Genomic DNA, 22,321 nt, shown 5'->3' with positions numbered 1-22,321 from the left:
CTCTGCTCTCCGGGGCTCCTGTTTCACTTAACCGCCACCAAAGTCCCTAGTGCCCAGGACACTGCCCCACCCCCTCTGCTCCAGGCCACACCCACCTATGCCACCTGAGCCGCCTCTGCTCCTGGACCAGTTTCCTCCAGGTGTTTGCAGGTCCCAGTCTTCACCCTGGGAGCCTTTGCTCACATGTCACTTTCTCAACAAGCCTACCCCACGACCCCGTTCAGCCTGGGCCCACAGCACCGCCGCCCTTCTGTGCCCACCAACTCCCCTGCCCCTGCTCTAGGGCCTATCACCCTCACAGTCTAATTTCCTCACATCTTGCGTTCAGTGCTGTCTGCTTTTTCAGAGCGGGGCTTTTAGGGGATCTCTGCTATAGCCCAGACGCTTAGAACTGCCTGGCCCATTGCAGGTGCCCAACAAACATGGGCTGGACGGATGACTGACTGCGACCCTGAGTTCGGCCCAAGGGCCTGGGGTGGGGGACACACCCAGCAGCCCCCTCCCCAACTTGCCTGTATTGCTCCAATGTTCTCCATTAGCTGGTCTGCGCTGGAAGCACCCAGGAGCACGGAGCTGACTCCCTCGTTCCTCAGGCACCAGGCTGGGGTAGGAAGACCAGAGTGAGGGACACACACCCAGTGCCGGGGCCCTTCCTGGTGCTGCCCTGTCCCTAACTGGGCCACAGAGATCCAGCCTCTCGGTCGTGGGGCTGAGGGTGCCCAGGAGGGTCCTGGCGAGCCTGCAGCTCAGCATGTCGGGACGGGGCTGGAGAGGGTTCTGGGAGAGCCCTGGCACCAGCTGCTTCTAGGGGGAGAGGTGGCCCCCATGCTCAGGGATGACCCCCCACCCTTCTTGTCCCATGAATGTTGGGCCCCGTTACTTATGGCTGGCTAATGGAGGGAGTGGTCCTGGCACTCAAGGACTTCTGACATGGCCCCAGGGACAACGGTCAACCCGACCCCCCCATGTCCTGTTACCTATGGCTAGCTGGGGGAGGGTGCAGCCCAGGCGCTCGGCGATGGCCTGCAGCTCCTTCAGCTTGGCCTGCTGGCGCCGGCCCTCCTCACTCAGGATCTTGTCCTTCAGCCACTGGTAGCCCTGGTTGTGGGGGGTGAAGAGCACAGCACACAGGTGAGGGCAGGTCACCTGGACCTCAGTATACAGACGGCCGAGGATCTGTGCCAAGGCAGCATCCGCACCCCCGGCCTAACCACGTCCCACCATAGAACAGAGCTGGGCAGTTGGAAGGATGGGGCCTGTGGAATGTGAAGCCCACATGGGGGCTTGCTGAGCCTGGACCCCTGAGCTAGGACAAGGAGCCTGGAAGCCTGGGAAGGAATGCTTTGGCCTTTGGCCCCGAGGACCCCTACCCCAAGCTCTGGGGGAGCTGTGGTTTCACCTGCCCCACCCCTGGGATTGCAGTGCCTTCCAGGGAATTGCCTGACTTGGCTGTGGATAGGGCAGGAGTGGGTGGGACAGGCCATCCCACCCACTCCTGCCCTCGAACCCGAGGCAGGGGAACTCCGGGGCTGGATCTGCCCTGACCTGGGTGGGCCTTTCTCTGACTGCTCCTCCTCCCCCAAACCCTGCATTTTGGAGATCCTCCTTCATCCCCACTGCAGAGATGTGACTATGTTGGGGGGGGGGGGCTTGTCCCAGGAGATCACCTCTGCGTGACCCATGAGGCAGCTCTGCAGCCCTCAGCCCAGGGGTTTCGGTGATGGGCCACAGAATGTGGGGGGGGGGGGGGTAATCTGTCAGTGCAGGGGCCATCCCAAATAGCCCAGGTGGGCCCAGTCCAGGCTGTGAAGGTCCACCCGAGGTGGGGGGCGGTGACGGAGTGGAAGGGCAGTCTTTCCAGAGGCGGGATCTGGTCAGCAGGGGCGCCAGGTTCCCTGTCGTGGATCCACCCCCCACAGGGGCCCCGCCCCGGGCGGCGGCCCCAAAGCCCCATCAGTCCAAAATGCCTGTCGCCTGCCCGTCCCCTCCTCCCACCCTGGCCGCTCCTTCACCTTCAAGGAGGCTCTCGAGTAGGGCGGGATGCCACTGTCGTACTTTCCAGAAACGATGCCGCAGGCCAGAGGGGACCAGGTCATGGCGCCCACTCCTGGGAGAGGAAAGCCAGGCGACGTCAGGCCCAGGGTTCCGGGAAAGGGGGTGCGGAGGCGGGGGCGAAGGGCGGAGCAAGGGAGAGAGGAGGCGGGGCGGGCGGGGCGGGGCGAGGGGAAGGGGCGGGGCAGCCCACCTATCTTGTGGAAGAGCTCGGGCAGCTGTACCTCCACCTTCTCCCGCTGGAACATGTGGTACTCGGCCTGCTCGCAGATGGGCGGGATCAGGTTGAACTGCCGGGCCACGGAGTAGGCCTCCTAGGGATGCAAAGGAGGCCATGGGTGGTCCCTGTCCGTCAGTGGGTCTGGGGGCTGCCTGGGCAGCAGGACAGGAGACACAAAGGCATCCCCAGGAAACAGCAGGCCGACCTGCTCTCCCCCCACCCTCCTCTCTGGGGAGATTCATGGCTTTCCTGGGAAACTGTTAGCCTGTCCACCCCGACCCCTTCGGCTGGGAAAAGAGGGGGAACCCCACAGCTGAAGGCGTGGGGGGAACGCACAACTCAGTAGTGAGATTTGGGTTCTGGCACTTATTGGCCGGGTGGCCTTGGACAAGGAGCTCACTCCTCTCTGCCTCAGTTTCCCCATCTGTCGTTGAGGATCAAATGAGCCAACGTTGTTCACAGTCTTCAGGACAGTGCCTGCCTGCTATGCTGTTACTGTTTTTATCAAGATCATGACTGCTGGGCCCTGGCCCTGGGATGACGGTGGCAGTAGCAGGAAATGCTACGCCAGGAGGGGAGAGTGGCCGGCATCAGCCCATTTCTGGGACTTGGAGCTCAAGGCCTGGACTCTGCAGACTCTCCCTCCACTCCCACCAGACGGGTGTGAGCCAGGGCTGCTGTCTCCAGACAGACTCCTGGGGAAGCCCGGCCCGCCAGCGTGAGAGGCCCTTTCCCCTTTGGTTTGAGACCCAGCTACTGCATTTGTAAAATGAGGATAAGACACGGACACCTCGGTGAGCTCTGTGCTGGCTCCAGGCAGCCTCAGAAAAATGCCCAATGCTCATTAATACTGCAAATGCCAAAGGGTGATTAAAATCGCAGGCATCTAGAATTGTGTTGAACTTGGAAATTCTGCTTCATATTTTTGATGAAGCAGAAATCTGGGGCTCACCAGAGGAGAAACCCCCTCCCAAGGACACCAGGATGTGGGGAATTCTGGGAGGAGGGGCATGGGAAGGGCTGAGGCTGGGAGGGGGCCTGGAAGCAGGGGTGGAAGGTCAGCCTTTGGAAGACCTGGTCCCCAGAACTCTGCTCTCCAACACCCTGGGCCTCCAGCTGCCTGCCTCTGAGGGTGAGGGGGGCATCCTGCTGACCCTTCTGGGACACCCAGAAATATCAAGAAACATCTGCAGCCCTCTGTCTCTGATGGCTCCCTGGGGGGAAGGGACAGGGGAGGGGACGCTTTCCTGAAAGGGTGGGAGAGGGGAAATATCAGGGATTATGAGACGGAAGCAGGGCTCCCAACAGCAGCTCACATTCTGAGCAAGTCCAGGCCCAGAGCTGCACAGCTTGGAGACTGACCTTAACATGGGCTGTGTGACCTTGGGTGTATTACTTAACCTCTCTGTGCCTCAACATTCACATTAGAAAAACAGGATGACAGCAACACTTACCTTGTAGGGTGCTGTGAGGATTAAATGGGAGTTAGTCCACGGGAGCCCTCAAATCTAACAGCAACTGGAGCGTCACGAAAGCTCGGGGCACGTGGCTGGCACTGTTACTGCGGCTGAGTGATAGCTGAGCCACGGCTCCTCTGCTGAGAGCTTCACACCTGTTCTCTCAGTCCGCAGAATAGCCTTGGGTGGGGGGGGTGCTAGGTCATCCTAGTGGTCTTGTTCTACAGGTGGGGAAACCACGGCTCAGAGAGGTTAAGCCATCTGTCCAGGGCCACACAGTGCTGGGATTCAAGTTAAGAGCCCTGCCTATGGATGTAGCTGCCACACGTCACCAGACTGTCCCTCGTGGTAGGACCCAGTTATCCATGCCATTGGGACCAAGGGCACTGGAGTCCTGGATGTTCATCCCTAGAATGGGGCTGGGAGCCCACGTCCCACGGACACACACACGTGGAGAGGTCATCACCGTACCATGATCTCCATGGAGCTCCAGCGCGACGTGCCCCAGTACATGGCCATCCCCTGGTTAATGACATGGGTCATGGCGCGCACGGTCTCTGTCGGGAGAGAAGGGGAAACTGCAGGTTGGGGGTGAGGCTCCCGGGGACGTGGGGCCCAGCCTGGGGACATTCTGCAAATACAGGTGGGGCGCTGGGAGGAGGGGGAGCTGCACAGGTGTCTTGCAAGCAGTGTACTTCCTGGCTCCCAAGTCGGGTGTGGCAGGGGCTTTCGGGACCACAGGAAAAAGGGAACCACGATCCAAGAAGCTGGTCTTGAAAACCATTTCCCCATCCTTGGGGGATGGATCTTTGAAAAATGGGTTCTAGATGGACTGTGGCATCTCTATGGCAGATTGGAGAGATGAGGGAAAGGTGATATCAGAGAATGTGGTTTTGGACTGTCGAATGGGAGGGGGCGGGTTCTCTAGTTTGGGGAAGAATCGGGCTGGCAAAAGGCAACAGCAAGTCACCACAGTTGTTGCCTGATTTTAGTTCCTACTTCAGGCTGTTCCGGATTGGCACTGGGATCTGAGAATTGAACGGAGAGGTCATAGTGGCACCTGTCAGGACAAAGGGCAGGGCGGGGCCCTAGATGCTCCCAGGGTGGGGGGCTGCAGAGTGGAGCTCCCCTCGTGTCCCCCAGAGCCGGAAGTAGCCACGGAAAGCCCCGTTTGTATCTGTCCCAGGTTCTCAAACCAGCTTGTATCAGACAAGGGACCCTCACCCCAGCAGGGTCATAGGTTCTTCCCAGTACTCAAAATTTTCAAGAAACAGAGATCTGCCGGTTATAGCCTTCCTACCGCTCCCACGCCAGGCGGTTTCAGTCCATGGGGATGTTGTGGTTTTTAAAACAGACTTGGCCTCCAATTGAAAATTTTCGAGCTGTCTCTTAGCTTTGCGGGGGGGGGGGTGGGGTGGGGGAAGGGCTACCTCATCAGATCCCTCACTGGTCCCATACAGTGCTTGCAAGTCCCACTGCCAGAGGCAGGGCGGGAAGGAAGGCTGGAGAACAAGTGTGTCTAGAAACGAAGCAGCAACCTTGACCCCTGGAAGTCCCGTCTCTCCCCAGGTGGCTTGCTCCTCATCTGCTCCCAAGATGGGGGGGGCTGGGGTCCCTGAAGACTGCAGGGGGTGGGAGAGCCAGAGGAAGGAAGGAGAAGGCGGGCTTTGTTCATAAAGTTCCCCCTCCAAATGGCACAGGCCCTTGGGCACTTTCTCCCGCTGAGAGCAGCACTTCTGTTTTGGGGTGTCCTGGGTCCCTGAGTGCCCCTTTGGCTGAGGTCCCCTCTTTCAGCAGAAAGCTAAGGTAGCTGGGGCTTCTGGGGTGTTGGTCTCAGTGGGTTTGCCCAGGACCCCTGAAAAATCACATGTGGGCTACCAGGCCTGCAGGCCAACCGTGCCCTCTCCTTCCTTCCGAGAGCAGGGACTGGGCTCCTCTCTGCCTATCCTCGGAAGGAGGGCTGGCAGGGAAGCTCAAACCCCCGCCCCGACCCCTAGGGCCCACCAACAGGCCGCCGGGTTTGACTGCCAACACCACTCAGTGCGAAGGAGACCGCCCTGTCGGAAGGCCTGAGGGTCCCAGCAAGAGATTTGCCCACATCCAAGCCCAAGCTCAGGCTCCCGGCCGGCTGTCCTTGTCACGTTCTTTAGAAACACCCTTAGGGGCCCCTGGTGACCATGCAGCATCACCGCCGATTCTTTCTGGCCAAGGCTTAGGCCCACATGCTGGAGAGGGAAGTGGGGGACACCCCCGCCCGCCAGCCTGGCTGCCTCTCCATCCCTGGAGCGTGGCTTTCTCCGGACCGGAGAAACGAGGGACATGACACGATGCGTGCACCGCCCCTTCCATGCCGACAGGGGAGTCCCCCGGGTGCCGGGGCGGGGGGGGACAGGCCCCTGGGGCAGGAGTTCGCGAGAGCCAGTGGCTGGCCTGAGAGAGAAGGGGTCCCCGGGCAGCGGACGGCGGTGGGCGCAGCCCACACATGGGATCACGGCGCTCTGTGCTTCTGCCCATGCCCGTGTCAGCGGCCCCAGGAACAGGGACAACTAGGGACAACTGTCCTTCACCTCAATATTTAATACTGTTGAACAGAAGCAGCGCCAAATCCGTCTAGCTGCTGCCAGAACCCACAGTACCTACTGTCTCGTCACAAATAATACATGGGAGGGGTCAGGTGGCAGTGCCAGTTGGCAGGCAGGAGCCTGTCCATCGTGGGACGCAGCCTGGCTCCCAGGGAGATCATGGCCTGCCCTTGGGGTGGGGTCCTGCGGAGGCCCTTAGCTTAGGGGCAGGCAGAGACCAAGCCTGGCCAGAGGCTGCTCCAGGTCTCAGAGTTTTGCCAGCTCACGTCGGTATTGTTTAAGAAGACAAATGACTCGGTTTTGATGGAGGGGTCAGGCTTCATGGCAAGGGGTGAGAGTGGCAGGTGGCCCAGCCCGTCCAGGGGGACATGAGCCCCACGCGCAGCCGTCATGCTCACGGAGGAGCCAGCATGCTGGGAGGGGGGGTTTTGCTTCTGCTGGAAGCTGGAGCTTAGCAAATGTGCCCTATGAAGTTAAGACTTGTTGGAAGCCACATGTTCTGGGGTCCCTGATGTTTGCTCCCGTGGGCCCCTGGTCTTACCAACCCTCTCCCAGACCATCCAGGGTCAAGGTTTTAGGCGCTGATCACAGCATCCCCAAATCAAGAGGAGCCCTAGCAGACAGACAGCCGGCCCCCCAAGGATCACGGCAGTGCAAGGCAGGGGGGGGCGGGCCGCGGGTCATGCACAGGGGGAGTGGGAGGGATGAAATGACAGGCGGGCCAGGCAGGGGCGGGGGGCAGGGGCTCCACACCGCTTTGCTTTTCCTTCACTGGCAAGATGTTCTGATAGGGTGCTTATTTTTCCTTTATGCATTTTATGGAGAAGTTTGTCTTGGGGGGAAAGAGAGTGGTGTAAATAAAACCACTGTCTCATAAAATGCAGCTTGGACACAGGAGTCAATAGTCGGGCTAAGGGTACTGTGTACCTTCTACGATGAATGTCCTTGACTTGGAGGAACTAAATGGGTCCCCTGGTGATAAAGAAAGATTTAAAGAGACCAGAGTTTATAGCTGTGGGAACACCGAGAGGCGCGGTATGACAGAGGGCAGGGGAGGGAAGCACAAATCTTCACAGAGTACTTGTTTGGTTAAAAAACCCAAAAAACCAAAAACCCAAACCAACCACACACACCACATACACATATATGTACACGCATGTGTGCACGGTACATATGTATATAGAGAGAAACAAATGAAGAAAAAATAACTTGAACACAACTTAATTTTCCAAATTCCCGAAGCAGCAAAGCACAAATGAGAGTCTGAAGCAGGAAGTCGGGGGGGGGGGGGATGGGGGGGCGGAGATCGCAGGAGTGGGAAGAATAGATAAGCACCAAGAAACCAAAACTGCTTTTCAAAGCACTGCACATTTTTTTCTCCTCTAAGTAACAATTTATCCCCCAGAGCAAAAGACCCCTGAAGCCCCCCGCAGAACGGCAGAGCGGGAATGTGACTGAAGAGAACACAGCAGTTGCAAAGAGCCATCATCTCGTGACTTCGTTTAGCTACAAAATATCAACAGCTGAGAGGAGAGAACATTCCACACAGTTCCAAACCCAGGAGGGGGCATGGAACCCGGCGGGGAGCGGGGGCGGACCCAAAGCCAGGCCCGGGCGGGTGTTGGCCTGGAGGTGCCAGGGCGCACCTGTGGGCCCCGAGCACCCCCACCCGCCCTCACCAGCGCCTGTGACCAGCGGCCCGGGTGCCCTGGTGGCAGCCGGCAGAGAGAACCTACCTTCCATGGGCGTGTTGGGGTCTGGGCGGTTGGCAAACACCACGTCCACGTACTCCAACTGCAGCCGCTCTAGGGAGGCCTTCAGACCTGGGGGGAGGAGTCAGAGGGGACCGTCACCTTCGGCACAGACATTCCGGGGACCCGGGCACAGGAGGCTCAGGGAGCAAGAGAAGAGAGACGAGGCCCGTGGCACCAGGAGCTGCCGGACTGTGTGGGGACACACGTGAAATGGGCGCCACCTGAGATGATGGAAAGGCAGGACTGAAGGGGGCTCCCACCGCAGAGTGGGTGCTGGTCGGGTCCATAGGCCAAATGCTCTGTGACTGAATGAAGGGGCGCCTTCCTAGGTCCCCTGGTGGCCCACGTGTGACGGGGAGAGCTAGGTCACCGCACAGGGAGGGGGTGCTGCAGCTATGTCCCACCCCCAAAGACACAGATCACCAAGGAGCACTTAGTGCAGGTCAGAACAGAGCTGCAGAGTCAAGTGCTGGGGTTGGGGGTGGGCAGCAAAGCCTCCTAATCATTTGATTTTTTAAAAAAAGAATTTATTTATTTATTTGACAGAGCGTGAGTGAGCACAAGCAGAGGGAGTGGCAGAGGCAGAGGGAGAAGCAGGCTCCCCACCTAGCAGGGAGCCCGAGCTGCGGGACTCGATCCCAGGACCCCAAGATCATGACCTGAGCCGAAGGCAGATGCCTCACCGACTGAGCCCCCCAGGGGCCCCTAATCATTTGATTTTTAAAGGAGCGAGTGTATTACCTTGATGAAAGTGAGCACTGATGGAAAAAGCACCAAGACAATACAAACGTAGGATCAGCCAGACAGCCTACCGGACCATCTCTCTCTGTCCCCCTCCCCCCACTCCTGTGCACGGAGTGCCTGGCTCTCTGACCTGCAACCCCTTCTGGGTTCCTCCCCATTCCCCGAAACCCCAGAGGTGGGCCTCTTCCCACACCCATTTTACAGATGTTGCTGCAGCGGCTTGGGGAAGCGATGTCCCTTGCTCGGGATCCCCAGTCAGCACAGGGCCCCGCCCCGGTTGCAACCCAGGCCTGTCTTGTCTTCCCCGAGACAACACTGCCCATCTAAGGGTGCCAGGGGCCCTGCTCTCATGCTGTGGAGCCCGGGTGGAAGGAGGGGGTTGGACCAGGGCACGGGGGGCCTCGTGGTGGGGCGGAGGCACTTGACTTTCTTCATTCGTGCATCTGCAGCAGGGTGCCGTGAGTGTGGGGGGCCGTGTGGGGCCAGGGCGCCCCCCTCACCTTCTATGATGTGCTTCCTGGAAAGGCCCCTCTCGGTCTCCGCTCTGAAAAACAGGACAACAGCGTGTGTGATGTTGCAAGTGGTTTTGGGGAAAATGTTTATGATGCAATGTTAGGCCAAAAAAAGTAGGTCAGCGCACGCCGTGTGCAGTCTGATTCCACTTGGGGGATAAACCACAGGCTACAGGGATAGGCTCGTGCAGGCTGGGAGAAGGGCTGCTGCTGCCCGGCTGCTCTGGGGGAGGAGGGTGGCCGGAGGGGGAGGGCGGGTCTGCGTTTCAATTTGTCCTTCCGTTTCCCTTGGATTTTTTTTTTTTTTTTATTAAGAATGAACGTATTTAGAATTTCTGTGGAGCCGATTTTGTCCAGCCTTAGAGAGAATGTGGGGGCCAGACCCCTGGAAACTGGCAGGGGTGGTGGTCTGTGGCCAGGGAGGGTGGAATGGTTTAGACGGTTCGTGAATTTTCTGTTTTCCAGAATTTTTAAGATGTTACCTTTGTAATAAGAAAAAGTAACAAACACACAAAAATAAAAATAAAAAACAAGGTTTGAGTAAAAGGCAATGCAGCCAAAGCTGCTTTTCTGGAAGGTGATGTCAGTAGGGACGGGCGCCAGCCAGGGCAGACGGCTGCGCACACGCCCCCAGGAGCCCCCTGAATCCTGACCCCAGCCGGAAGCATCGCCCGCTGCTGCACCTACTTTCCTCCCCAGAAGATCTTGGTGGTGATGACCAGGCTGGACCGTCTGTGGAACAGAAGAGAAGGGCTGTTACCGGACGTGGCCGCGGTGGGGGGGTGTCTTCAGTTTTCATGGACGGTACTGAGCACCCTTCTCCTCTGGGACCACGGGGTGTGAAACAGGTATCTCTCGATCATTCCATGTTTGTGGTGTGCGAGCCCAGGGACAGCCGTGGGTGTAAGTAACTCACTGTGTCACCCGAAGTCCGGCAGGGGGGGCTGGGGGACGACGGAGTCTAGTGCCCTGAGCCCAGAGCAAGAGGCGCACTGGGGGAGGCACAGACAGACCGGCAGAGGGAACGCCCCCCGCCCCCCCCCCCCCAGCTCTAGTGGGTTTTGTCTGGGAGGAAGCGGGTGCAGGGAGCACACTCCCAGGAGGGCAAGAGGAGCTGCACCGATGGAGGGGCTCTGGTGAGGATGGAAGGAGGCGAGGGGGACGAGCAGTCTGGCTCTTCCCCTACAGGCCAGAGACAGGCTTTCAGAAATCGGCGTGTGGTGCAGCCTTGGGGGGGAGCACTGAGGGAGGGACAGTTGGGTGAGAGGCGGTTGGGGTCTGGGTGATGGAAAGCCCGGGGGGGGGGGGGAGGAATGAAGGAATGAATTCAGGTCTCCTGCCGTAAATCCACGGAGCCGACACCTGTCTGGTCCTGGCCGGATGATGGGGGTAATGAGGCCCCTCCAGGCTGCACCTGATCGAGATCCTTCCCAAAGGAGGGGGTGCCAATGTGCTTTCCTCCCGTGGGGACAGGGGGCTGCTCAGGAAAGGGCTCCTCAAAGCCAGAGGCCGTGTTCCCCTTGGGCTTCACCTCCAGGCCGGGGGGTGACCTGACGTGTATCTCCCTGTGCCTAAGACATACTCAGGGCACGCGGGAATACGTGCAATCCCCTTTAATTACCGAGTGAGGAGGAATTTGTTTTGTGATGAATTAGAGCCGAGAAGAAACCAACAACTTTGCTGGGGCAAGAAGAGGGCTGTCAGTCATCTGTGCCCAGGGGCTGGGGGGCTTCTGAGTGGCACTCACTGGGTGGGGGCGGGGTGGGGGTGGGCCCAGCTTTACAACTGCTTCTGTTGTTTCTGAAAATAAAGACACATGGGCCCCAAGGGGTCCCAAAGTGTAGGCAAGTGCCCAGCACGGGCTGTCCCAAGGAGGGGGGGATCCCTGTCTGACAAGGGACCTCAGGCTTGTGAGCTGCTTGTGGGAGGTGGGGGGATACGGTGTGGGGGGCTGTGGTGAAGACCAGTCACAGGCTGCCCATTCCCAGGTGAGTGTCGTGTCCAGCCTTGAGCTGGGCAGACGTCTTACAGACTCGGGCCCCTGAGCCCCAGGCCAGCCCTGCCAGGGAGCTCAGACACTGGTCCCTTACAGGCAGGGACCGTGAGAATGGCTGGATTCCAAGCCCAGAGAAGGACTGTCCCTCTCCTCAGCAGCTACTTTCCCCAGGCCACCTGGAAAGTCCTCACGTCCAGATCTTTTTGGCCTAACCCAGGTCAGTGTGCAACCCAGGACCCTGGCCCTCTGAATCCCTGCTGGACCAGAGGTGGAGGCCAGAGGTGGACCGGGCGGGGCGGGGGAGCACAAGGACCCCCGCTCGACTTCCCTCTCAAGCAGAGACGCCTCTTGTCTTGGAAAACTGAGTTTGGCACCCCACTTGGTGACTCAGCAGAAGCTTCCCACCTCACCACAGCCCCGCATGGTGTGAATAGTCTCTCCCCCTGGAGGGAACCACAGGGCTGCCTCCATTCCGGAACATTCTTCCCTTCCTGGTGAGAAAAATTCTGAGACTTCCAGGCTTTAGAAGGACTGGCCGGCTGCGCAAGGGCCACCAAGGCCAGCCCTGAGCCCTCCACTACTAAAGAGGCAAGAATGGCAACGGGACCTGAGCCAACGCTCGCCCAGGACCTGGTGTGCGTCTGCCCCTCGCGGTACCCCCCTCCCTCCCACCGGCCTTCTCCGGCCTTTTCCCTGTGTGCCGCCTGGACACTGACCCAGAGAGAACAGGGTAATTACCTCCATCCCTTCTTCTTGATGATGTTTCCTAATACCACTTCAGCCCTGCAAAAAAGACCGAGACATGAGGATTTCATTACAGCGTGACAGAAACATTAAACCTCGCCCTACTGTGACAATCAGTCACTTGGTCCCCTCTGTGAAAAAGCCACTGGGGCCAGAGGGCCAGGCTGTTAACAATGCTCGTCTTGGCTTGGGCAGTTCATTCCAGAAAGGAGAGAGCCTGCAAGAGGCTGTCATTCCCCATGAAGGTGGCCGTGGGCGGTGCCCCTTCAGGTTGTCTGAGCAGAAGTCACTCCAGCTCTCACAGAGACGGAAGGAGCTGGTGTCCTGCTTGGCAAGGCCAGCAGCATCCCATTTCCCTGGCCTGTTGGAAACTCACCCGGGAAAACGTTTGGCAATGTTACGTGGGTGAAGTTTCCAGAGAAGTATATTTTTTAAAAGGTAAATTATTCATCAAGTGCATTCTCTCTTTTCCGAGACAATCCACATGTATTCAGGGCCAGGGGCTGAATTTCCAGCAGAGTGCGTGCATGGGTGCGTGTGTGTGTGTGTGCGTGTGTGCACGTGTGTGCATTCATGTGTATGGGTACGTGTGTCTCTCTCGTTTCTTGCTTTTGAACAATGGAGAGACAGATGCCATGCGGACTGCTCTCTGTTCTTTCTGGCGTCACCCTGGCCCTGCACCAAACTCGGGCTAGCCGGGGTCATGCGCGGGCTGTTCCAGCCTTGCTTGGCACTGCAGTGCTGGATTAACTTTTAAGAACTTTCTGCTTGTAGCAAAATGTTTCTGAGCAAAAACAACAGACGGAGAATGATCCATACCCAGTGCTACATTCCAATTATAAAAGTGCCTGAGTCATCCACTCAGAAATAATGGGCTCTAATTTGCAAGCTGTTCGGCATACATTCTGAATGCTCTTCATTTATGGTCAAGATGTACAGAAATTCACTCAGCCCTGGGCCTCTTCCTTTTATTCCTTGGTCCCTCATTTGTGGGACAAAAAGATCAGGAAAGGAGGAAGGGAGAAAAGCAAGTAGTGGTCCTGGGGAGTTGTAGACAATCGGCTCACCACAGCCTGCTGCTTGTGGCTATGAATTCCTGTGGCCCTGCATTTGGTAAGCCCGGCATCTGCTGGGGGGGCAGGGGGCACAGAAATCCTGCAGCTCTCCGGTAAGTGCCCAATTTAGCATCAGCATAAGAAGCAGGGGGCTCAGCAGAATATGCACTTGGCACTCTGGTTAGCAAGAGGCACAGCGCCTGGCCCACGGGCTATTGGAGCTCCCCGGCAGCCCCCTGCCCAGAGCTCCTCCCTGCCTGTCCCTTGGGACACAGGGCCCAGCCTCCCCTGTGGGTGACTGCTGGCACCGAGGCATTGCTGGGGCTGAGTAGGTGGGTCCAGCTGGGGGCTGGACTGAGAAGGAGCCGCAGGGGCCCGCGGTGGAGTAGAGGGCAGATGAGGGCCGTGAGCTGCCTACGACTGATATGCCAGCCCTTGGTGTCCAGTTAATCAGGGGGAAGTGAAGACGGGGCCACAGAGAGTGTGGAGTGTGCAGGGCTGGCACACACGGGCTGGGCCGTCTGGAGCCAGAGGAGGCTGCCTAGACTGCCTTCTGCACGCTCTCACGGGCAGCAAAACCGAGGCAGGAGCAGGGCCAGGGAATGGGCTGGGGTGCTGAGGCCCAGGAACGCCTGTGGGCTTGGCATGTGCACTGGGCTTTTCTACCTCTGACCCTCTGGCTTTAGTTCATCTGTCTGGAAAGCATTTCACTTTGATGGGAAGAGGCTGCCAGTATGCAGGGCCCGGGAGGGGGCTGCAGCATCAGGAGGGGCAGAGGGCTGTTGACAGGCTGGAGGAGATTTAGGGGTCCCAGTGGAGGTCCCCAGAGCTGTCAGGTCCTCAGACCCTACGTTGGGACTTGAGAAAAGGCCCAGGTGGCTTCCCGATTCTCGGTGCTCTGGGCCCCACTGCAAGCTGCAGGTAATAACCCAGAGCCTTCGAGGCAGGTGCTGGCCCTGAGGCCACGGTGCACAGCCAGCCAGGCTGCAGCCAAGCCAGCTGATGGGAACTTGGCTCGCCCCGGGCAGGAGGGGCCGGAGGGAGGACGAACAGAGAGCCAACAAATGACTTAACAAACAAAAGCTGACTTTTGGAAACCCGATGCAGGAGAGTGGATGATGTGATTACAGCTAGTCTTTAAAATTGAAGCCAGCAGCCTTGGCTGGAGAGGACTTTTACATAATTGAGGAGGGAAGTTCACTGCCAAGATGGGAAGTGCTTCCTACAGCGCTCGGCTGGCCAGACTCTGCTCTCCGCCGCTCGAGAGGCCCTGCCTTCTCTGCAGCCCTCATGGTACCATTAAGACGTGAGAATGTCAGACACGCGGGGCTGGCCGCAGGAGAGCCTGGGACCTCCGCCCGATCGGGCTCTTGCCCAGCATGGCATCCGAGGCACCGGAGGGGCTGTGGTCATCTTGGTGCGCGGATACATGGGGAGTTTAGCAAGTGACCAGCGTCCAAGTGTTCTGCAATTTTGGCCCCACGAAAACAACACCTTCTAAGGCCATTCAGAGTTTAAAAAAGCAGGCAGAATGCGAGGCACGTTTGTGGATGCTTGGGACAAGGCCCGGAGCACCCGCAGCTCTGGCTCTTCCCAGGGAAGCGGGGGCCTGCACCACATCGTCCCCGTGAGAAAAGACACGTACTTGCCCGCTGCGTAGACTTCTGCAGTATCGAAGAGGTTGATGCCGTTGTCATAGGCCAAGGTCATTAGCTGCTCTGCCATCTGAAATGAGAAAACCAGAGCTGCTTGCGGGCAAGCACAGTCCTGCCAGGCCAGGGAGAGGCTCTAGGGCATAATCTCGGGACCTGGGGGGGCCTCCTGTGTATCCAGGCCCTACCCCCCGGGGCTCCCCTCGTCCTCTCCTGCCACGGGACAGGCTCTCGGGAGTGGACCCACAGGGAGGAAAGAAGACAAAATGAATGAAGGAAGAGCCTCTGGGCTGTGAGTTTCAAGCAAGTAGGGACCCCATCTTTTGGGTCATCTCAAACTTAGCCCCTGTGCTGGGTTGAACACAGCCCCCAAGAGGAGTGGGATAGATCCTGGCAGAATGAATACTTTCTTAAAGCTATGGCTAGAGTGTGCCCTGTGGCCGCATGCCCCCGATTCCTTCCCAGCAGCCGCACGGGGACGCTGTGATGACTGCAGATGGAGGAACTGCCGTCCTCGGCGAGCGCTCTGGCCTCGGCTGCGCTTCTCCGCTGCTGGGCCGGCAGGTGTTGATGAATGGTGCCCAATCCACACACGCCGTCGCCCGGGTTTTGCTCCTCAGGCTGCTCTAAGAATGTCTGTGTTCCACCAGCACTGACCCACTAGTAGTGGGGGTGAGGGTCGAGCAGCTGGGGGAAGTGCCCCTGCCACGAGCAGCCCCTCCAAGATGCAGCAGAGATGTCTGCTGGTCCTCTGGACAATGCAGGTGCCCCTTTCAGAGTCACAGATGCGAACTCCCCCGCCCCTCACTTTTCAAAGCTCAGCCCAGAGTGGGGTGAGTCATACGTTAACAACCTTCAAAAATTGTGGGACGAAAAGCCAGCCATGTTCAGCTTCGTGGAGATTCTCTCAATACTAAACTCAGAAGCATCATGGGCCAGGCAGGTCTGGAGAGTGAGGCTGGTGGCCAGTGGGGACCACTGGGGTGGGTGGACTGACCCTCAGTCCCTGCCCGTGGGAAGGCAGCTCAGCATGGCTATATCTTTTGATTTTTTTCAAGAGAAGCCAGAGATCCAGGGTATTTGGGTGTGGTAAAAATCTCTTGATTTTCAAATGTTGGCAATGAACCTCAAAGATTTCTGATACTGAGCAGGCCAAAGCTAACCCCTATTCATTAGCGGCTGTCATTTGAGTCAGAAAGCCCAGGGGGCAGAAAGGCCATTGGTGGAGGAATTTTCTGGATCCACTTGCAGGGCTGATTGGTTCCACTGGAGCTCAAGTGTAATCACGTATGAGATGCGTCCACGCGCCCTCCTCCGAGTGTAATCACGTATGAGATGCGTCCACGCGCCCTCCTCCGAGTGTAATCGCGTATGAGATGCGTCCACGCGCCCTCCTCCGAGTGTAATCGCGTATGAGATGCGTCCCTGCGCCCTCCTCCGAGTGTAATCACGTATGAGATGCGTCCACGCGCTCTCCTCCGAGTGTAATCACGTATGAGATGCGTCCACGCGCCCTCCTCCGAGTGTAATCGCGTATGAGATGCGTCCACGCGCCCTCCTCCGAGTGTAATCACGTATGAGATGCGTCCCTGCGTCCTCCTCCGAGTGTAATCACGTATGAGATGCGTCCACGCGCCCTCCTCCGAGTGTAATCGCGTATGAGATGCGTCCACGCGCCCTCCTCCGAGTGTAATCACGTATGAGATGCGTCCACGCGCCCTCCTCCGAGTGTAATCACGTATGAGATGCATCCATGTGTCCTCCTGGGAGCTGCCTCCTCTTCCTCCCCTGTGTCCCTCTCCAACCCCGGGGCTCCTTTCTTCCTCTCCAATGCTCCAGGCACCCCAGACCCCTTCACGGGTTCATCTTTGTCTTCCACCTCACTTTTCAGGGATGTGTGGTACCAAGCTGCCCGACCTCTGCCCAGGAGAGCACCCTGTGCTGGGCCCCTAGCCAGGTTATACAGATGATTTAGGGGTACATGCCGACTCCTGGGGAGGGTTCTGAGCAGAGGTGACTCAGCGCCAGGGCTTTTATTATTTTCATATTTCAGACCCTGTGTATCTTCTTATACGCCCACCCTACTCACCTGGAGAAAAGCACACTAGAGGTGTTCATCTGAACTTTGCTCTTCCCACTTACACTACCTCTTGGAAATCAACCCATAGTAGTTCATGGAGATCTTCTTCATTCTTTTAAAAAAAATTATTTAAAATAATTTAAAAACATGCATAACATAAAACTGACCAATTTAACCATTTTTAGGTGTGCATTTCTGTGGCACACTGTGCAACCGTCATCCGCGCCTGTCTCCAGAACCTCTCCATCTTCCCAAACAGAAACTTGGTCCCCATGAAACACCAACTTTCTGCTCTGCCTCCCCCAGCCCCTGGCACCCACCCATCTGTTCCCCGTTTCTAGAATTTTGACTCCCCTAGTTACTGCACCCGAGTGGTCATACGGTATTTGTCTTTCTGTGACTGGCTGACTTAATTTAACACGATGCCTTTAAGGTTTGTCCGTGTTGTAGCGCGTGTGAGGATTTACAGGGCTGGGTTTGGAGGGTGGTTAGGAGTTTGTCAGGCAGGAAGGGGGACAGTAGGTAGGGGAGGGGGTGTTGTAGGCAGGGAGGCTGGTGTGTGTGGAAGAGGGCAGCGTGCAGCATCTTGCCCGTCCTATGCTCAGGCCCAACACCTGGGCATCTCCCTTCACTCATCTTTCTCTTACTCTGGCACCTTCGGCCAGTCCTGCCAGCTCCTTCTTGAAACTGATCGAGAATCGGACCCTCCTGCCCACCACCTCCAGTGCATCCACTTGGTCCAAGCCAGAGTGCCCTCAGCTGGGTTTTTGTGGTAGCCCCTAACTCTCTCTGCTTCTGTCCTTGACCCCCCAACACTCTACCTGGGGCACAGTGTGGTCCACGGACCAGTAGCATCCGCATCTGCCACGCAGAATCCCGGGCTCTGCCCCAGGCCTGGCCACCACAGCCTACACGTCAACTGGATTTCCAGGGAATTCATGCATACATTAGATTTGAGAAGCACCCCCATCCTTGGGGGGGGGTGCCTATCCTCAGTGGAGCAGCCAGAGTGAGCCTTTCGAGTGAAGTTAGGTCAAATTTCCTCTGTGACTTCTATGTCACAGATGGTTAAAGTCAAGGTCCCACCAGATCTGCTCCCTCACCTCTGCCCCCATCTCTCAACCTGGGGCTCCTCCTGTGGCTTCCTGGAGGCTGGGTCCAGTCCTGTTCCCTTGGCCTGGAATGCTCTCTCTCTGAATCATCACATGGCTCACTCTTGCTTCCACCTTCCCTCACCGTCCTGCATAAAATGGGAGCCTCCATCCCAGTCCTCCTTTCTCTGTGTTTGATGAAATAATGGCCCCTGGACCCTGTGAATGAATGGTCTCTTGGATAGAAAAAGGGTCTTTGTAGATGTTTGCATGAAGCGTCTTGAGATGGGAGACAATCCTGGATTATCGGGTGGGCCCTGGATGTCACCACAGGTGTCCCTATAGGAGAGAGGCAGAGGGAGGCGTGACACAGAGTAGCAGGAATGTGACCACAGAGGCAGACACTGGAGTGAAGTGGCCACCAGAAGCTGGAGGAGGTGTGGAAGAATCCCACTGTCCTCCCCCACAGGCTCCGCTGGGAGTGCGACCCTGCTGACACCTTGATTTCAGCTCTGTGACCCGGATTTTGGACTTTTGACCTCCAGACCCATGAGAAAGTAAATTCCTCTAGTTCAAAACCACACGGATGGTGTTTTGTTAATGGAGCCACGGGACACGTCTAGCCCTTGGAGATAAGATGTGCTTACTCTCCAGAAAGAGAGCAGCTGATGGCAGGGACTGGCCCTCGACAGGTGCTCAGCACACCTGAGCTGAGGGACACTGTCCTTGCTGGCTTCATGGGCCGACCCTGCAAGGCCTGCCACGTGGGAAAGATAGCAGGCTCTGACACAGAGGGTACCCATCCCATTTCACCTGTCGCTTAGCAGAAAGATGTCAGCATGACTCTAACTACACCAGGCCAGTGAGAAAAGAGAGTGACGGGTGGGAATTTTCGGGGCTGTGCTTTTTATTTTTTTATAGTTCTGCTATGATTTTGGTATAATTCCTCCTCAAGGCTTTTCTTTAAAGGTTTATTTATTTATTTTAGAGGTGGGGGGAGAGCGAGTGTATGCGTGCACATGAATGGGGGTGGGGGGGAAGGGGCAGAGGGAGCGAGAGAGTCTCAGACTCCTGGCTGAGCATGGAACCCGATGGGGGGCTCGAGCTCACGACCTTGAGATCATGACCTGAGCCCAAATCAAGAGTCGGATGCTCGACTGACTGAGCCGCCCAGGTGCCCCCTCTTCCAGGTTTTTCTATGTGAATATATGCTTTTCCCCTGCAAGACCGTAGCTCTCACATACGGACCACTGTTGGCGCTGTTCTCCACACACTCGCTCCTGGGTCTGTCCCCACGTCATTCTTTAAAACGTGACTCTTAAAGGCTTGTGCTCTGTGAGTGCACCCTACTTTACGTGACGGACACTTTATTTTGTGACCGGTTGGATTTTTCCAATGTCAGAGTCCCTGAAACTAAAGGCAGGAGGAACCTTAGGAGACATGTGGGCCTTCTCCCTGCTGTCCCTACTTGGGGGGCCAGGGGAATCCATCCCCCCCTGAGCTGGGAGCTGGTCGTGGGTGCTGAAGCAGGCCCCGAGGTGTAAGCTATTCCCAGCTTACGATTCTCCAGGTAAGACCCTGGGCACCTTCTCCATCTCTAGGGCTCTGCTTCCTCCCAATGGGGTGACGGCACCTGCCTCCCTGGGTTGATGGAGGATGGAATTCCGTAATAAATAAAGTTTGTAGCTACTACCCTTATCAGATGTCCAATGCCCAGGCTGCTCTGAACACTTGCTCTGAGGAGGAGATTTTTACCTGAGTGGCCATGTGAGGTCACAAACAGGGCACTGGACTAGAGGTTGGAAACCTGACTCCGACCAGGGCAGCTCCAACATTGGCCATGTGATCAGAGGCTTACTAACACTGTCTGCTTCTTCTGTGGGCTGGCTCTGCTCTGCCCAGCCCCCAAGGATTCCCTCCCCAGGGCCACAGCCCCACAGACATTTGCGGACAGAGGACAGAGAACGGCCGACTTTCTCTGTAAAGGACCCGAGAGTACACGCTTTAGTCTTTGCGGGCCAGATGGTGTCTGTGGCAACTTGTAACGGGAAATCAGCCACAGACTGTATGTAAATGAATGGGCGTGGCTGCCTGCCAATAAAGCTTTATTTATAAAAAATGGGTTGTGGAATTCATAGAGACAGAGAGTAGAGCAGAGGTTACCAGGGGCTGGGAATCATTCCCTCATGGTGACAGAGTTTTGTTTGGGGTGATGAAAACTTTTGAAGGCAGACCGTGGTGATGGTTGCCCAGCAAAGAGAATGTACTTAATACCATGGAAATGTACAGTTAAAAATTGTTAATAAGGTAAATTTTATGTTATGCATATTTTAACCACAATGAAAATGGTGAAAATAGCCAATTTTATGTCTTGTATATTTAATTAAAAGTAAAAAAAAAAAAGAAAGAAAGAAACAAAAAATGGGGCTGTGGGCCAGATTTGGCCTGTGGGCCGCTGCTTACGGAGTCTGTGGAGTCCTGCCATGGGACCCCCCCTCCCCATCTTTGCCACATTAAATCCACCCAGTCCTCACTTCTGTGTCTCCCTGGCATCAAGGTGTCTTGCACACAAAAGGTAACTCTAAAAACAGGACTGTTTCTGGATTCCTTGGCAGGCCACCCACCTTCCTCTGGACATGGGCTTAGCAAGCGGCACCCATCTGGAATGCCCAGGGGGCTCGTGGTCTCCCCACTCTGGGACAGCACACATGTTCCTCTGTGGTCCCGGGATGGTCCCTGATCCTCTATTGCCAGCGCTGCTGGCTCGGACAGGGCAGGCAGACAGCTAAAGAATAAACCGTGGCCATTCTTCATCTGAACTGTGGCGAGGTGGGCCCCTCATCCTTGACGTATTGATTATTTTGGACACTAACTGTAGGATTTAATACGAAAATTCTGCTTGCTCCTTTGCTCAATCATTTTCACCTGCCAGGACCTCTGAGAGCCCCGGATCTGTCATCTATTGTATCTGCTGTCCTCCCAGCTTTGTGTCATCTGGAAACGACTTCTAGTATCTTCATACGTGTCATGTCTACGTGATGGGGACATGGCAGAGGCTGGAGCCAGCAGGGCCGCCGCTGGGTCATTAATCAATACTCTTTGGGTACAATGGATCTGTTGGTGAAAAAAAACACCCAAGAGGGATGGTTACCATCCAGCCACTTCCCTGTGCCTTTCTCCCAAGGACATCACACACAGGGTAGCGAATGCCATTTGGAAATGAAGTCATTCCCTTCCACAGCAAAAGGGAAACAGGTGAGTCAGACACTACTGATTTCGGGTGAACCACGTGAGCTCCAGGGCTCCGACCTTCTGTGCTAAGTGCTCGCAACCCATCTGGTGGCTAAAGGCAAAACAATTCCCTGCACCTTGGGACCCCTTTCTCCTGAGACAGTCCAGAGCCAGACCCTCAAAACAAGGGCAAGGCATTCCACAACCCGCTATTGTCATGAAAGGAAAAAGGGACAAAAACACAAACGAGATACATTCAGATTTTGACAGAAGCAGAGCTTTTCCTTTGAAAACTAACTGAGCAATCACAGCTAACAAGGTCTCAGATGAACGCACTTATTAATTTTTAAATGCAACCTTTCCAAGAGTAAGTAGGGCAGACGTGAGGGCAGCTTCTCGTGCAGATGTCCAGAGCTCTCGGAGCAAACGCCGCAGCTCTCCCTTCCCAGATAATCACTCGCGGCCCAGAAGCGCACCCCAGCCTGGCGATGCGCCGGCCCCTCCCCGACAGACGCTGACGGCGCGGCCTCGCAGTGTGAAGACGGGAGCCCCAGCGAGGGCACAGGATAAACGACAGCTATAGGAAATGAGCAGTTAGGGGCTGGGTCTTCAGCTTGTGGCAAAATTTGCAACATCTAGAATAGTCTATATTCTAAATGACCTCAGCAGACGCGCACAGGAGTTTCAAATCCACGTGGGGGCACTCAGTCGGAGCAGCTTAGAAAGACACGGCGCTGTGTGATTTGGAAAACAGGGCTGCCTGGGTTTTCCTGGCTAGCGGGGGGGCTAGGTGCTGTGCAGGTGAGGAACCTGAGTTTCTGGGCCTTTCGGGCACTCACGGACTCTCCAAGGCACCCAGCTGCGAGGGGCAGGCACCAGATTTGGCATCTTTTAACACTCCCATGGCTCCCCTCACCCCTCCCGCTGCCCCAAAGGGCCACAGCACCCTTGGGCAGTGGAACGTGGGAGGCTGCGGTGGCTGCTGAGAGCACAGGCCCGCTGGTTCATGCGGTGGACTCCACCAGGTGCCCGCCGGGGCCAGCCTTGGCTGGGACCTGGGGCCTGCAGGAGCCCCATCTTACCTCATCGGTGATCTGGCCTCCGAAGGTCACCCATGTTCCTAGAAGGAGACACATGGGCTCAAGTCAGAG

The 22,321-nt window shown here is 56.8% G+C and overlaps 1 protein-coding gene across 3 annotated transcripts in view; it reads right to left on the bottom strand.

The window, feature by feature from the left end:
- Positions 1 to 22,321, bottom strand: part of KCNAB2 (potassium voltage-gated channel subfamily A regulatory beta subunit 2) — an 86,265-nt gene that overhangs the window by 3,471 nt on the left and 60,473 nt on the right. For all 3 annotated transcript variants that reach the window (XM_044391483.2, XM_057305422.1, XM_026519984.4), the window contains 11 exons: positions 22,253 to 22,290; positions 14,762 to 14,841; positions 12,056 to 12,100; positions 10,009 to 10,053; positions 9,310 to 9,353; positions 8,048 to 8,134; positions 4,201 to 4,286; positions 2,246 to 2,366; positions 2,013 to 2,107; positions 978 to 1,098; positions 513 to 601 (listed from right to left, as the gene is read on the bottom strand). In XM_044391483.2, coding sequence (XP_044247418.1) covers positions 513 to 601; positions 978 to 1,098; positions 2,013 to 2,107; positions 2,246 to 2,366; positions 4,201 to 4,286; positions 8,048 to 8,134; positions 9,310 to 9,353; positions 10,009 to 10,053; positions 12,056 to 12,100; positions 14,762 to 14,841; positions 22,253 to 22,290 — 851 coding nt within the window. The remainder of the gene's footprint in view (positions 1 to 512; positions 602 to 977; positions 1,099 to 2,012; positions 2,108 to 2,245; positions 2,367 to 4,200; positions 4,287 to 8,047; positions 8,135 to 9,309; positions 9,354 to 10,008; positions 10,054 to 12,055; positions 12,101 to 14,761; positions 14,842 to 22,252; positions 22,291 to 22,321) is intronic.

This window comes from Ursus arctos, unplaced genomic scaffold (assembly GCF_023065955.2).
Source record: "Ursus arctos isolate Adak ecotype North America unplaced genomic scaffold, UrsArc2.0 scaffold_32, whole genome shotgun sequence".
In the NCBI taxonomy this organism is placed as follows: Eukaryota; Metazoa; Chordata; class Mammalia; order Carnivora; family Ursidae; genus Ursus; species Ursus arctos.
This window is presented reverse-complemented; position numbering and strand designations above follow the sequence as displayed.